The 16,297-nt window shown below is 41.0% G+C and overlaps 1 protein-coding gene across 1 annotated transcript in view; it reads left to right on the plus strand.

Moving 5' to 3' along the window:
- Nucleotides 1–1,114: 1,114 nt before the first annotated feature.
- Gna13 (G protein subunit alpha 13) overlaps nucleotides 1,115–16,297 on the plus strand; it is a 45,214-nt gene continuing 30,031 nt past the window's right edge. The window contains exons 1-2 of the mRNA XM_026406636.2: nucleotides 1,115–1,506; nucleotides 3,800–4,026. Coding sequence (XP_026262421.1) covers nucleotides 1,224–1,506; nucleotides 3,800–4,026 — 510 coding nt within the window. The 5' untranslated portion in view covers nucleotides 1,115–1,223. The remainder of the gene's footprint in view (nucleotides 1,507–3,799; nucleotides 4,027–16,297) is intronic.

Genomic DNA, 16,297 nt, shown 5'->3' on the forward strand with positions numbered 1-16,297 from the left:
TCCACTTGAAGCTCAATACCAAGAATGAAAAAGTCGGCTTCTGGGTCCTTGTTACAGTCACTTTGCCAACCCAGCTGTCACTTGTCGCTTGTCTCCCGGCAGCCTTCTCAGGTGTCCTGGCCTGAATCTGTCGTGAGGACAGAAAAAAGTCTCTTGCTGGTCATATCCTCTGTAGTCTGGCAGGAAACCTAAAATTTGCCTGCTGCAGTTCTCAATCTGTTTGCTTATCTGCTTCCTTGTTGGGAAGAATCTGCATTGCAGTGTCCGGTGCAGGGGGATTTTCACCATGACCTCACCCTCCTCCTCATTCACTAATTTCAGCGAGCCAAAGCACTGCCGAGGTCATAACGTGGGTGGGAATCCACATTAAAGGGGACATTAACAACCTCTCCTCCCACATCTCAGACAAACGTCAATACCAGTTCTTTCTCCTCAAACCAAGGCCTTTTGCAGGACTCAGAAAATGCCAGAAAGAGGAGGGAAGACGGTGATCGACACATCTAGTTATCCTTCCAGTCTTCGGGAGGCAGAATGGCAAGGGAGTCACTTGAAGAAAAGGCACTAAACACCTTCCAAGGCTCGTGCCGGCTGCTGCAAGGATCTCGCAGCCACTGGCCTCGACGTAAGGCAGGAGGGAGTGACAGCAGACGGCGGGTGCGCTACCTAGGAGAAAGGGTGGTGGCAGCGGTCGGGCAGAAACGGAGCCAAAGGCTGATCAGGCGTCCGGCCTCCGGGGCTCGGAGAACGAGGGCTTCCGCGCAAAAGTGGGAGCAGATAAAGGAAAACAGAAAGTTGGGCTCCGGAGGCGCGCGCCAGACCCGCCCACGTGACCGCAGCTCCCCGGCCCTCCTCGCGCGCGCTCGGCGACAGCAGCAGCCCGGCCGGCGGAGAAGCGAGCGCGTGACCCGCCGGCCCGAGGAGGCGTGGGGGACGGGAGAGGCCGCGGCGTGAGTGCGTGCGCGCCCCCGGGAGGCAACGTGCGCGCGCGCGCCTCGGGGCCACCGCCCCTCCCGGGCCCGCCCTCCTTCCCTCCCTCCCCGGCTCGCCAGGCCCGCCCTGCCCGGCCCGCCCTACGAGTCAGTTCGCTGGATCCCTCCCTCTCCGGGCGCGCTCGGGCCGCCGCAGCGCTCCCCGCCCTCGAGCCGGGGTGCCGGAGCCGCCCGCCGCCCGTGGAGGAGGTGGAGGGAGCCGCAGGGGCCCGCCGAGGCGGCGGCGGCGGCAAGATGGCGGACTTCCTGCCGTCGCGGTCCGTGCTGTCCGTGTGCTTCCCCGGCTGCGTGCTCACGAGCGGCGAGGCCGAGCAGCAGCGCAAGTCCAAGGAGATCGACAAATGCCTGTCGCGGGAGAAGACCTACGTGAAGCGGCTCGTGAAGATCCTGCTGCTGGGCGCGGGCGAGAGCGGCAAGTCCACCTTCCTGAAGCAGATGAGGATCATCCACGGGCAGGACTTCGACCAGCGCGCTCGCGAGGAGTTCCGCCCCACCATCTACAGCAACGTGATCAAAGGTGCCCGGCCGGGGCCGGGGGCGCGGGGACCCGGGGACCCGGGGACCCGGGCGGCGGCGGGCGCGGGGCGGGGCACCGCCCTCGCCAGCCCAGTCCGCGGCGGGGCACCGGCCCGGGGCCGGCTGCTGGGCGGGCGGGAAGGGGGTGCGCCGGGCCCCGCTCCTGCCGCCGGGGTGCCGTCGCTCCCAGGTGAGACGGGGCCGGGGTGGCGGTCACTGCCGGCCCCACACCCCGCCGCTGGCCTCGCCCCCTCCGAGAGGGAAGTGAGGCGAGCCGGGCGTTTCTGGGTGCCGGGTGACCTCCCCTGCCCTCCTCGCTGCAGGCCAGGCAGGACCACCCGAGATCAGCCCCCTGCGCGAGCCTCGCGGCGCCTGGTGGGTGACCCAGCCACAAGGTCGAGGGCGCTCCCAGTTCCCGGGCTTCCTTGGCCCGGCTGGTGAGCAAGGGAATTCTGAAGGGAAACTTTTGCCTCTTGTCAAAGTGACGGCCCCCAGGGCCAGCTTAGGCAAAGCTGCGAAAGTTGAGGGTGTCACCTTGACTGTTGGCATCAGGGAAGAGTGGATCCATGCAATTTACCTAGAAAAACTAGCACGAGTGGTTTTTTCGCCCCAGTGTTACAGGATGTGTGCCTGTAATCACCCTGCAACATCTTTCACTTTTTTCTTTCTTTCCTTTTTTTTTTTTTTTTTTTTTTTTTTGCTAAATAACTGGGCGCAAGAGAAAAGGGGAGGGTCCTGGTTTTCCTATTTAAATGAAATTGTGTGACAGTATGAAAACTTTGGTCTAAAAGTGATGGGGATCCTGTACAGGTGGAATCAGTGAATCACTGTTAGTTTGGATAATAGGCTCTGCTCCTGTTTGACAGTATTTTTAAAATTAAACGTTGCTCTCAAGTGAAAAATACACAGGTCTTTATTTCTGGACAAAGAAATCAGAAAGATGGTTTTTATTTTGTCATTTAAAAGAACCAGCTCTCATTTTTCTAGTGTCAGATTTTTTTTTACATAAAAGGCATTGACAGAACTGAGATGTCAGGTGCATCATAATTCTCCTTATGTTATCTGTGGAACATTTTGTCTAGGAGATTGCTGCAAATGGCAGGCCTTTTCAAGCAGTATATTTTAAGTGGGGTTTCTTGTTCAGGAAGTACATAAGCAACTCCTTAATGTCACTTTTCCCCCCCTCCCTGGGTTTGCCTGGAGAGGGAGGGTTTGTGAGGCAGTAACTGGTGAACACTAGGCCAGGAGCTCACAGACAGCAACCAGCTCTTAACCTTGGTACCTCTGCAGTTAAACTGTAAAAGACAATTGTATTTAGCCTGCCTGAATGTTTAACCCATACTAATTAAGGTCTCTTTCAGAGTTGCAGACTCTGCCTTGCCAGTCCTTAATTGAAGGTACTTTTGTATCCCAGTGCAGGTAAATTTGAGGAGTTACCTTAATGAATAGAGTCAACATGTTAACTTGGGCTAGGTAAACACCTGCTTCTTCATGTAAACTAAGTCCTAAGTGTGACCTATTTTGAGCATCATTCTGAGGTGAAGCCATTACGAATCCAGTTTTTTTGAGTTGGCGTGATCAGAAAATTAACAGCAAAATGGTTTTTCAGTTTTTCAAATAAATTACTTCATGATAGATTGTTAAGATGGACCAAAAGTTAACAGTTCAGTGCTAGAAATATATAGTTTGAACTAACCTTTGTGAGTTGATACCTGTTTTTAAATCATTTTTCAGTTGATCTTCCTCCCTTTTTTAGGAAAATCTAAGACCTTTCTGTGACTTACACTGATTTGAAGCTTGATTTGGGAGAAATTTTGGGGTTCTGAATGTGTTCCTACAAGACTCAGTATTGGGTACTAAGGAACTAAACTGAAGACGTTATATAATTCTTAGTGTTTTGTAAATAAATGTCTTTTAGATGGGCTCATAAAAATCTTGTTTGCAGCCCTTGTCTTCAAGACATTAGGCTATACAGCATAATCTCTTTTTCTTCTCCTAGTTTGGTTTGACCACCTTCCACTCCAATTTATAAAATTTATTTTATAAATTGCAGCATATTAAAATTTTTCAAAAAGAGTGATTGTGTTAATAGTGTTTGCTCTTCAAGACTGTAAACTTAAGAAGGTGTGAGAACATTTTTCCTTGAGAAGATACAAGTGTTTGATTTGTTGCTGGTCTCCACTTCACTTTTGTAGATGGCCCTGAGTAGTTGAAATTTTAAGAAACTGGAATAAAAGCTTATATTAGTATCTAATGACTCTTCCCCACAATTTTTTTTTTTTTTTTAAACAAAGGTATGAGGGTGCTGGTAGATGCTCGAGAGAAGCTTCATATTCCTTGGGGAGATAATGAAAACCAGCTACATGGAGACAAGTTGATGGCGTTTGACACCCGGGCCCCCTTGGCTGCCCAGGGAATGGTGGAAACACGGGTCTTTTTACAATATCTTCCTGCTATAAGAGCCTTATGGGCAGACAGTGGTATACAAAATGCCTATGACCGGCGACGAGAATTCCAACTGGTAAGATATTTGATTTTTTTTAATGTGGTTTTATTTTAATGACTAAATAATATTTGATTTAGCATGCATTTTTCACTGACTTCCACAATATAATGTATCTGTCCAAAATTATAGCCTCAGTTGTTTGTATTGCTGTATGAGCAAGGTAAAAAGAAGGCAAATTAATGAAGCTATCATAGTGGTCATTCTCCTTTTTTGTTGGGAGGGTACCAGGAATTGGACCTGGGGACATTTAACCACTGTGCCACAGTTCCATCCCTTTTATTTTTTAATTTTGAGGCAGGGTCTTGTTAAGTTGCTTAGGGCCTCACTAAGTTGCAGAGGCTGGATTTGAACTTGGGATCCTTCTGCCTCAGTCTCCCAGGTTACTGGATTACAGAAATGTGCCACCTTGCCCTGCTTCTTTTTTCCTTTTTGAAAGTGAGGTCGTCATGATTTTCATAGGCACTTTCTTCTAATTTTGTTCTCGTTTTGAAACTAAATTTTCTCCCAACCCTAGCAACAGTGTTCATCTTTCTGAAAAATTGGCCTTTTATTCTTGGAATAAGAGTTCAGTAACTGGAACTTAGTACAAGTGTGCTCTTTACTCTTTAGGCATACTCATGATACATACCTCGATATGCAGAGATTAAAATGTTTATTAATGTTAACAATAATTGTACTTTTCTCTTTGCATTTTTGTGTTTTCTTAAGGACCCGAGGTTCATGTTAAAGTTCTTTTATTTCTTCCACAATTAAAAAATGTTTTTAGTGTAGATGGACACAACATTTTTATATTATTTTATTTATTTATTTTTATGTGGTGCTGAAGATCAAACCCAGTGCCTCATACACTACTAAGCAAGTGCTCTATCACTGAGCTATAATCCCAACCAGCCCTTTTTTCCACATTCTTTACTTGTGCATTATAGTTGTACATAATGATGGGAAAAAAATGTTTCTTATTAAAAAGCAATATTTTTTGTACCTAGGCTTCACATGGGAAACAAATTATTTTACATTTAATTCTCCTCCTTGGTCTTAGACAAGAGTAATTAGTAGCTATTATACAGCATTGAAGAAGTGTAGAAAAGAAAGGCTGAATCCAGGTTAAAGATACAAAAATAATAATTGAGAGATTTTTAAATCAAATGTTTTATAATTTAGTTTTAAATGCCTTGTATTCTGGGTTTTATTTGCCGAAGACCAGAAAGAATCCAACACTGATAGCAGTCCAGACCATACGCACTTTGGAGATAGTTCAGATCTGAAGTGTTCTACTATAATATGATTAAAATAAAGTGACAGTTAAAAGTAAAACCGCTTAGGAAGTTGATGATGTCACCAACATTAAAGTGATCTTCACTTATGGGTGTGGCTATACAAGGATGTACAGCCAACAGGCTTTGCTGTTACAGCTTGTACTCAGAAGCAATCTTAACTAGTCAAAGTTCTAGAAAAGTGTTCCTGGTATCTTTTTATAGAACAGATACCTTAAACTGACATTCTTTGAATTATGGCTCTTGCTTGTATCATATAACTACAGTTTGACTCTGTACTATCTAGTAGAGTTATCTGCTTTCGTGTAGGTATCTTGTCAGTTTGTTCATTTCTAAAAGTCAGAGACTGTCTTAGGTTATTGTTAAAATTCAGAAGCTGGCAGTATGCATGTTGAAAATTATGAATTTAACTTGACAGGTGGCTTCCATCCATTTCCCATATTTCTGGCTGGTTTTTGCTCTGGCCAGTGTTATTTTATTTTCACTAGGCCTGTTCCTTAGCTTACCTTTTCTCATTTCCCTTCTCCATCCCTCTAGTTTTTAAGTGCTACTTGTTGTTCTTAGTTCATTTCTTGACAGACCACATTTTCTGCTCTTAAGTTTTCTCAGGCTCTTACTCATTCATCTTTCAAGGTCAGGAAAGAAACAGCCATCTGTAATAACCATTCAGTACATATTGAATGAATAAACAAACAACTCTGTACCTGAAAGTTCTCTGTGGGAAAGTTCCTTATTTGCCCTAAGTCCATCTAATTGAAGTTGGGCTTTCACATCTTAGTCACACATTAGGACTCATGTTGTTGTTGATAAAGATGCCTAAATATTTCTTTTTCATTGAAACTAATAGGTAAAACTACTTAAGATGAAGACTGGCATGCCCTTGACTTGAGCCAGCTAATGCTTCAGGAGCTAAGAAGTTTAAAAGGCAGGCAATAAAAATCCTTTTTTTCTTAATAAAAAGTAAAGGCACAAAAAAAGAGGAACAAGGTGAGATTTAATTTTAAACTGGAGACAGTATTTTTTACCTGGGTGTATCCTTGGCATTGTTAATAGTAGGTGCTTGATTATTATGTTGCCTTAATGACTCTTAAACTTTTGGATTCTTGGTAGTGTTGGGCACTGAAAAGATACTTGGTTTATTTAAAATTTTCCTCAAAGTTATTGTTAGTTCCCTCTAATTGTCTCCATACAGCAAATCCCCAATCCTGTTCTTTCTTTGTTCATAAAGTCTCTTGCATCCATTTCCTTCTTTTTTGGTACTGGGGATTGAACCCAGGGGCACTTAACCACTAAGCCACATCTCCAGCCTTTTTTATATTTTATTTAGAGTCCTGTCGAGTTGCTTAGGACCTCTCGAAGTCGCTGAGGCTGGCTTTGAACTAGCCATCCTCCTGCCTCAGCCTCCCTAGCCACTGAGATTGCAGGGGTGCGCCACCAGACCCAGCCATTTCCTTCTTTCTTCCTTTTCATTATTGTCCTTGTTCCTCTTGTGTGAATTCCAAAGTAATCTTGTTTAAACACAGCATGGCATTGCTCAGAAAGCTTTGACCATTCTTGCTTGCCTTTAGAACAGAGCTCAGCCTCATTGTGGGAGTCAAGACTCAAGTAGCTTACCTATGATTCCAACACTGGATTTCATTAGGCTGCCGAACACACTCTGGAACCTCTTTTATTTATTTAGGTATGGGGAGTTGAACCCATGGATGCCTAACCGCTTACCTTTTTATATTTTGTTTTGAACTAGTGATCCTCCTGCCTCAGCCTATGGAGTTGCTGGGATTACAGGTGTGTGCCACTGTGCCTGGTGCCCTGTACAACCTCTTAATAACCACATGCTCTGATTCTCTTGTTTCCATAAAACTCCTCATGTAGTCCCTTTGTGAGAACCCTATCTGTTCATCAGCTCTTACCCTTTCACTGAGAGCAGTAGTAATCAAATTTTAATGTGACTAAATGTGGTCTGTGGATCCCTTGCTTTGGGTTTACTGGCATGCTCATTAAAACAAAAAAGTAGATTCCCAGACTCCATGAGGATCTGGTTCCAGAATCAGATGAGACCCAGTCATCTGTATTTTAAGCAAATGACCATAGATAATTTGAATGAACTTGTTCCCATCACATCCTTTCCCTGACATGTCTTAGGAAAATGTCTCACTGAAGCCTCCCCGTCCCTGAGGCTGGAATGTGTCTCCCTGTGCCCTCTGGTCTCCCAAGTGTGCTTGCTGCTTACATTCTCAAAGTCCTCCTGTGCCTTAGAGTTGCTTGCATTCCTGTTTGGCCCCTGGCTGATGCAGAAGAAGCCCCGTGGCTTGCCTCCTTAGTCTTTTTCATTAGCCTAGGGCCTAACACTTTATTTCCTCATTTTTAGTGACATTCTGAATTATAGAGAGTCTTCTAGGGGAAAAAAAGAAGAAAAAGAAACATTCTATATTAAGTTACTTCTGGGAAATATAAATCATGTCCTTACAGTAGCTTGAATTTTCCAGGAAATGAGAAGTTTTTGTATCATATAATCATAATTTTTTTTTTTTTTCTGGGTGCAGTGGTGCACACCTGTAATCCCAACCACTAGGGAGATTGAGGCAGGAGGATCACAAGTTCAAGGTCATTCTCAGCAACTTAGCCAGGCCCTAAGCAATAGTGAGACCCTTTCTCAAAAAAAAAAAAAAAAAAAAAAAAAAAAAATTAAAGGCCTGGGGATATAGCTCAGTGGTAAAGGGTTCCAGGGTTCAATACCCAGTACCCCAAAGTGTGTGTGTGTATATATATATATATATATATATATATATATATATACACACACACACAATATACATATTTGTATTCACATACATACACATATATGTGTGCATATATGAAATCACATTTTTTTGTCTTTTAGTAATGTTTAACATTGTAGAATTTTGAATTTTGGATAGGAAAAGTAACTGTCAAGGAAGTAAGAGGAATTAGCAGATAAAATTAGTCTTTCCCTTTCGACTAATGATTGATTATTAGACCCAATGCAAATTGAAATGAAAAATTACAATTTTTAAGGCTGTCCATAATTAACATTTTGCTTAAGATGAATGAATACCTTTTCGTCAATTTTTTGGATAAAGGGTAGAGAAGTAGCCTATTCCAACTAGTGGTCTTCCACAGAAGGCCACTGTTTTGTTAGTAATAACTTTGGGTGCAAACCTAAGTGTTTTCTAAGTTCCCAAAGGCAGACATTTCCTTTTCTGGTTAGTCCCATTATGGGAAAACTAAATAGCTTACTGTGGAAAATAAAAATCTAAGACTCACATTTCTTGTTAAAACTTAGTGTAACTTCATAGTTATAGTTATAAATTGCACTTTGAGAATAATAAAAAGCAGTTCCTTGAGCACTGGATTAAATATTTGTAATTCCCCAGTTAGTACTTTTGAGTGTAGCCTGCCACTCACTGCACTAATTCTTTAGAAAAAAAATGAATGAAATGACAAAAGCTAGGTAATGTGGTAATCAGAAGAGATAAGGGGGTTAAGGATTAGCTGGGATGTATGATGCAGTTGGCGATATGGATCAGACCGACACAGTGGCTGGGAGTCAATGCCAACTGTTTTCTTTCTTTCTTTCTTTCTTTCTTTCTTTTAAATATTTTTCAGTTGTAGATGGACACAATCGCTTTATTTTATTTTTATGTAGTGCTGAGGTGAGCATACTAGATGAGCACTTAATCACATACTAGGTGAGCAATCTACCCCCGAGCCACAACCCCAGCCCTGTTTTCATTTTTTGATTTGCAGCTCCTTTTGAGAAGTGTGAGCAACACTGGTTGTATAGGACAAGACTGGACAGCGTGTGACGTAGTGAGAGGAGCACCCTGTAGCTTCCTAGTTTATTAAAGTGTTTAATATTAACATTGTCAGTGCTAATACAGCTTCCTGCAACAGCCAGTCTTTTCAATTCCTAAAACCAAAACTATTTTCTTTGTTAATTATGGTGACTTTAGTTGGACTTGACTTTTCTTACTCAAGTGATAGTTTGTACTTGATGAAAGTTGTACTTCTCCAAGCTGATAAAGTAGTTTATTCATGAAGATAGTCTGTGTAACAAAGTAACTATTTAGTTTTGTCATTGGCCTATAAAAAGGAGCTGAGTGACAACCAAAGTAGAACTAGAAACTTCTGTTTTGACTAAAATATTTTTCTTTATTTGCACTGCAGCATATAATTAAAATATAATTGAATCAGTCATTTGTTTATTCATTAACACTGATTTTGATTTGCTTTAAGAAGCGATTCAGTTATTACTTACTATTCAGTTATAAATACTATATTTCTGTTGTAGAATTTGATCCACTTTCTCTCAGTAAAATCAAGGAAGGTCTTTGACTTCCATTCTAAAAAACTGTTGAGTGTTTACTGATTCTAGGTTTAGAGTAGAGTCTCCTGGCTTTTAAAATATAAGGATTATATAAAATTAAGAGATGGTAGAGATTTAGTTTATGTCTTTTATAGGTAGAACTTCCTTTGGGTGAATTTGGTCAGATGTAAGAGTGTTTGCTCTTACTTTAGCCAAACCTTGGAAACCCAGAGCCATAGTATTGTTTACTTTAAACACAAAGGATGTTTTGGCATGTGCTTATAGTTTTAATGTAACTTTGTGAGGGGTGTGTGAGTGAGCGCATGTGCACATAGGCTTAATCACTTGAGTGTTGACATTTTCATGTTTACTTTTTTTGGCTGGAAGCTTGACTAGGATATCTGGGCTCTTGGTGCTAAAGGGAATTGGAAACTCCTTTGCTGCTTTCTGTATTACTTTTATTGCTAAACTGGACTTTGGTATAGTAACTTATGCTGCTTTGAAAATGTTTATTAAAAAACAAGAGGATGGAACAAGGAAATAGTTGTTTTGAAAGCAAGACTTTAGTTTCAGAACTCTTTACTGAGAGTGTGGACTTAATGCAGGAAAAAGGTTTGTGCTTGCTTTAAAGAAAAGCATAATGGTCTGTAGCTCCTGGACGGAATAGTCCCTGTTCATCTTTTGCAGATGGGCAGCAGCCCAACTGAATCAGGGCATCTAGTCATATTGGCCCAAACAGGTACCAATTTCTTTCTTCAGATAATTACTTTTCAGTGTTGGTACCTAAAAGTGCTGCTTAATAACTTCATGTTTGTAATAGTTGCTTTGTACTTTTCAAAGCTCTATTACATACATTGTCATCCTTAAAAAAATTAATTAATTAAAGTCATGGGAGAAACAAAATACATGCTGCTGTTCTTACTTTACAAATTAAAAAGCTGAGACCCAGGTTCCTTGAGATGTTTTGATTCATAGACCTAGTAAATGGCAGAACAGACCCTGGACCCCTCTGCTTATTCCTCGTGTGCAGTGCTGGCCACTAAACCCATTGGCAAGGCTCACACATATCCATGGGGCATTCTTTCTGACCACCACCCCCACACACAAGTAATCAGCCTTCCTCTGTTAAGTTCTAGCATATTATTTTAAGTATGTGTAAAGTTTTATTAAGAGTATTCGACATTAAAGTGATATTCATGTAATCCTTTACATATTCTGAACTTTTATCATATCCCTAAGGTATTTGTTCCTTTTTTACTTTACTAACCAACTTATAGTTAGGATATAAATAATTTTAAGTAACATTTAATGGTAAATATAATAACTTACAGTAGTCTGGTTAGTCCTGCCTGTCCCTTATAACCTTGGTAAAGGCTCAGGCTGCATCTTCTTGAAGGTTCTCGTAGTGGTGATCCTCAGCTGATTGTCCATCCGTGAACATGGCTTTTTGTACTCTGAAAAACACAAGTTTTTTTTTTTTTTAATTTTTTTTTTTTTAAGAGAGAGTGAGGGAGGAGAGAGAGAGAGAATTTTTCTAGTTCTCGGCGGACACAACATCTTTGTTGGTATGTGGTGCTGAGGATTGAACCCAGGTCGCACGCATACCAGGCGAGCGCGCTACCGCTTGAGCCACATCCCCAGCCCCTGAAAAACACAAGTTTAATGGCAATCAGTCAGCTAAGAGGCAGCCATACATTTTCTACGTTTTGCACCTATCCTGTGTATAATATCCACATTTGCTTTTGTTTTTGGAGACGGGGTATCAGAACATTTATTGTTTTTGTGAAATTTTTTGAAATGCTTCTTATGTAATTAAGTCATAGTTTTTATACTGCATGTGAACAACTCACATTGTAGTTTGACTTAATTTTTTAAATGTGGTTCTTTTTCCTGTAAATTAGCGGTGGTTTTTATTTCATTGCTTGGAAGTGCTTCATTGTTTCCCTATCTATTCGATGTTATTCTTTATCTATATTGTAAGTCTCTCTCTCTCTCTCTTTTTCTTTTTGGCACCAGGGATTGAACTCAGGGGCTCTCGACCACTGAGCCACATCCCCAGCCCTATTGTATTTTATTTAGAGACAGGGTCTCACTGAGTTGCTTAGTGCTTTGCTAAATTGCTAAGGCTGTCTCAGTCTCCTGAGCTGCTGGGATACAGGCGTGTGCCATTGTGTCCGGAGATTTCTATCTTTTTTAATGATGCTTTTTAAAAAAATTTTGCTAGAGTCACTAGCACAGAGCAGTATTAAGAATGGGCTGAAGCTGACTGGGCGTGGTGGCACGCACCTATAATTGCAGCAACTTGGGAGGCTGAGAAAGGAGAATTGAGAGTTCAAAGCCAGCCTCCACAACTTAGTGAGACCCTGAATCGAAATAAAATGTAAAACAGGCTGGGGGTGTGATGCAGTGGTTAAGCACTCCTGGATTCAACTCTTAGTACCAAAAAAAAGCTGCGGGGGGGGGGGGGGGAGAGAATGTAATGATACAGATCAAGGAAATAATTTTGAGAACTGGACTTGAGTGGACTTGGCCAATGTTACTAATCTTCTACAGTGGTGATAGTTTTTAATCTTTCATATTTAATCACTCTTTTGGAAAAATGGATCAAGGAGGGGTTTTTTAAATATTTTTAGTTGCAGATGGACACAATACCTTTATTTTTTATTTTTATTATTATTTTTTAATGTGGTGCTGGAGATTGAACCCAGTACCTCTCGCATGCTAGGCAAGCACTCTACTACTGAGCCACAGCTCCAGCCCAAAGAGATTTTTAAATCAGTGTGGTGGGTGAACTTTTTTCATCCTTATCTAGTCTGCAGTAGACACGGAGTACTTTGGTAGACTTACACTTCATTGATTTATTTTTATTTTTGGTCTAAGTACGAAGACCTGTTAGCTGGTTTGTGCTTTGTGTGCTTTTTGGCCCACTTTTATCCTCCATAAAATTTTAAAAATAACAATTTTCACTTGTTTTATATATTGTAAAACATTTTTACACATGGTTTTAATGTGATGACCTTAAGATTTGATGTGGTTTGTGTTGTGCTATGAGGTAAAAGTGGAACAAAGTGGTCAGCCAGATCACTGCCACTAACTGTGAGCTTGAGTGAGTCCCTCAGCGTCTATAAAATGGGGACAATCACAGGATCTACTATTAGTTGTTGTATTGCATGGGATGATCCATGTGAAGCCTTTGGCACGGTGCCCTACATGTATTAAGTATATTAGCATTCACTACCCCTGAGCTCTGTCCCCAGCCCAACAGCTTACTTCTTGTTAGAAAATGTGTTTTCTTTAGTAAGATCACACACCCAAGGGAGATTTGAGGTGTTCCTTGTTACATTGGTTCTTGTTGCCTACTAATAGCATTGTCAGGTCAAAAATTTGTATGAGGTGGTTCTTCATTCTTCACAGTACTTGTTGAAAAACATTTTGTAAGTGATGGGACTGTATCTTTTTTTTTTTTTTTAATATTTGTTTTTTAGTTCTCGGCGGACACAACATCTTTGTTTGTATGTGGTGCTGAGGATTGAACCCGGGCCGCACGCATGCCAGGCGAGCGCGCTACCGCTTGAGCCACATCCCCAGCCCCGGGACTGTATCTTTATGGCTAGTCCTTATAACTATTTATAAATAATTTTTAAAACAAATTCTGTAATTTGCAGATTCTGAAATTCTAAAGAATTAAATGTAACCTGGGTTGAGTACCTCTCATCTGGAATGTATGGGCCCAGAAGTGTTTTGGATGTTTCAGCTTTTGAAATATTTTGCACATAATGTATTTCTTAGGGGTGGAATCCAAGTCTAAACACAAAATTCATTTCTTATACATATTGTACACATAACTGAATCTAGTTTTATATGGTATTCTTGGTGTGCCTATTTGTCTGTGACCTGTCACTTGAGGTCAGTGAGAAATTTTCCACTTTTGGTGTCACATTGGTGCTCAAAATGTTTTGGATATTGGAGCATTTCAGAGTTTGGATTTCCAGATTTTGGATGGGTAACTTGTAATGAAAATAAAAGTATTTTGAAAATAATAAATGCATTACATAGGTGTCAGTATCGATCTCCCATAGCCTCTTTTTTTGTTGTGGTGGTACCACTGGGGATTAGACCCAAGTCCTCGGTGCATGTTAGGCAAGCACTCTGCCACTGAGCTGTGTATCCCCAGCCCTTTTTATTTTGAGACAGGGTGCTGCTAAGTTGCTTGGACTGGCTTCCAATTTGAGATCCTCCTGCCTCAGCCTCCCAAGTAGCTGGGATTGAAGGTGTGTGCCACCACATGGGGCTAGGGTTGGTCTCATCTTCACTCTGAGATATCTAGCCAGAATTATCTAATAGTTTGGAAAATGTGTTCCTGAAATGCTTTAGATGTTTAGGCAAAGCTGGCCAAATCCTAGTCTTTCCACTCAAGTGTGACCAGATAACCTGCAGCACAGGTGCAGGCGTCTGCCACCCACTGAGGGGGCTCGCTCTGCTGCTCTCCCTTCACCTTCATCTCTGTGGCTCCCTTCCACACATACACACATAGTACTCTCCCTTTCCACCATTTTCCTGCCTGTGATTTGGCAGAGGCTTTATGAGTATTCAGGTTAAAGGGGGTAATTGGGCTTCATCCAAGGATTTAAAAAAAAGTGTCTTTTGATTGTAAAATGCAGAATGCTCTTTTTTTTTTTTTTTTTTTTTTTTTTTTTTTTTAGGTTCTGTGTGGTTTTGGGTGAGTTCTTACAGCATCTGACCATTTTATATAAAAACAAATTTAAAATATTAGTCTAACAGAGAATCCCCACCTTTTCCAGGAAGCAAATTATAAATAAATTTCAAGTTTAGACCCCATAAAGAAAAAGTTTTGATTTTAGCATTGAAAACCAGTGTTGGCCATCAAACAGAACTCTTCTATGCCACCCCACCTCCCCAAAGTATAACAGTATCTGGGTTCTTTGAGCCAGGACAGCTATATTTGGTTTGTAAATAGGGCATTTCTCATCTCTGTAAACCATTTTAGAAAAAATTAAAGAAAAAGAGCTGAAATAATGATTGAAGTGGGGGGACTTTCACTTTCCTTTTCAGCATCCTGATTACTGTTTTCCTGTTCTCTGGGTAACTGTTTAACAGGGTGAATTGTCTCAGTAGAAGTTATATAGAGGATCAGTATATGTGCTGGATTTTTTTTTTATTTGTTTAGTTATAGATGGACACAACACCTTTATTGTTTATTTATTTTTATGTGGTGCTGAGGATTGAATCCAGTGCCTCACACATGTGAGGCTCTGCCACTGAGCCACAATCCCTGCCCAGTAATATGTGCTTTTAATGTGGACTTCTGATATGAAGTCTGGTTGACTATTCATTGATGTAAAGGAAGAGGAAAAACTCATTGAAGCTCCTAGTAATGAGCAACTTTTTCCCAGATTTTCCCAATTGCTGGAGAGACACACTAGATTATTGTTTGGATAGCTCTGCTGTGGTATAATCAACAAATGAGAATGTATACATGAATATATTTCAGACAAATAAAATTACTACTAATTAATTGTAAGATGGTTTCCAGATTCTCTTTGTTAGGAGGTATTGGGGATTGAAGTTGAACCTAGGAGTGCTGTGCCACTGAGTAACCTTTTTTAATTTTTATTTTGAGACTGTGACTCACTAAATTGCCAAGGCTGTCCTTGAACTTGATCTTTCTGCCTCAGCCTTACAATTATGGGATTACAGGTGTGTGCCACTATACCCAGTTAAATTCATTTTTATAAATCTAAATGACTAAATAGTATAAAAAAGCTGTAAACATTATTTATGCCAATCAAAGTTCTTAAAAAGAATGATGTGTGCAAGGCATGGCAGTACACCCATATAGTCCCTGCTGTTAGGGAGACTGAGGCAGGAAAATCGCTTGAGCCCAGGAATTTGAGGTCATTGTGGACAACATGGTGAGACCATGTCTCCAAATAAATAAGTTGGTTTGGACAATTCAGATAAAACTTTTGTGGTACAAATGTTTTCCTATTTTTAACTCCTACTAACTTTACCACATTTACATTAAAACAATCTTTATTTGCTACAGCTTAAATAATGGTAGGGACATTTAATTGTTACCATGTAGGTTATGTGCACTTCACCTCTACACTAGGACAAGGAGAGCTGCACCTGCTTAATTTTTACCAACTTTTTAATCATGGTATGTTTTGTTTAAGTGCAACCAATTCGACAATTGATAATACAATTTAGTAAGAGAACCTGGAAGTCCTTTGTTGAACAGTACTTTGCATGTTTGGCCTTGGTGTGTGGTATCATTTTTTCCTTTTGGTAGTACTGGGGGTTGAGTCTGGGGCCTCGGGCATATTATGCAGATCATCTACCACTGAGCTATACCCCCAACTTGGTGTCTTTCTTTTGAAAATGTATTTTATGAAAAAGTTTATTCTGCATAAGTACATTTTTTACAGGACTATCTGTCTTCCTGATTTTTTTTATTTTTATTTTTTTAGTTGTCGATGGATAAATATTTGTATGTGGTGCTGAGAATTGAACCCAGTGCCCTACACATGCCAGGCAAGCATTCCACTACTGAGCCACAACCCCGGCCCCTGATTATTTTTATATATAATTATATTTTATTCTGTGTGCAAGCATTAGGTTTTGGGAGTTACTTTTAAGAGTATCCACCTGTAATCCCAGCAGT

The sequence above is a fragment of the Urocitellus parryii genome, chromosome 7 (assembly GCF_045843805.1).
Source record: "Urocitellus parryii isolate mUroPar1 chromosome 7, mUroPar1.hap1, whole genome shotgun sequence".
In the NCBI taxonomy this organism is placed as follows: domain Eukaryota; kingdom Metazoa; phylum Chordata; class Mammalia; order Rodentia; family Sciuridae; genus Urocitellus; species Urocitellus parryii.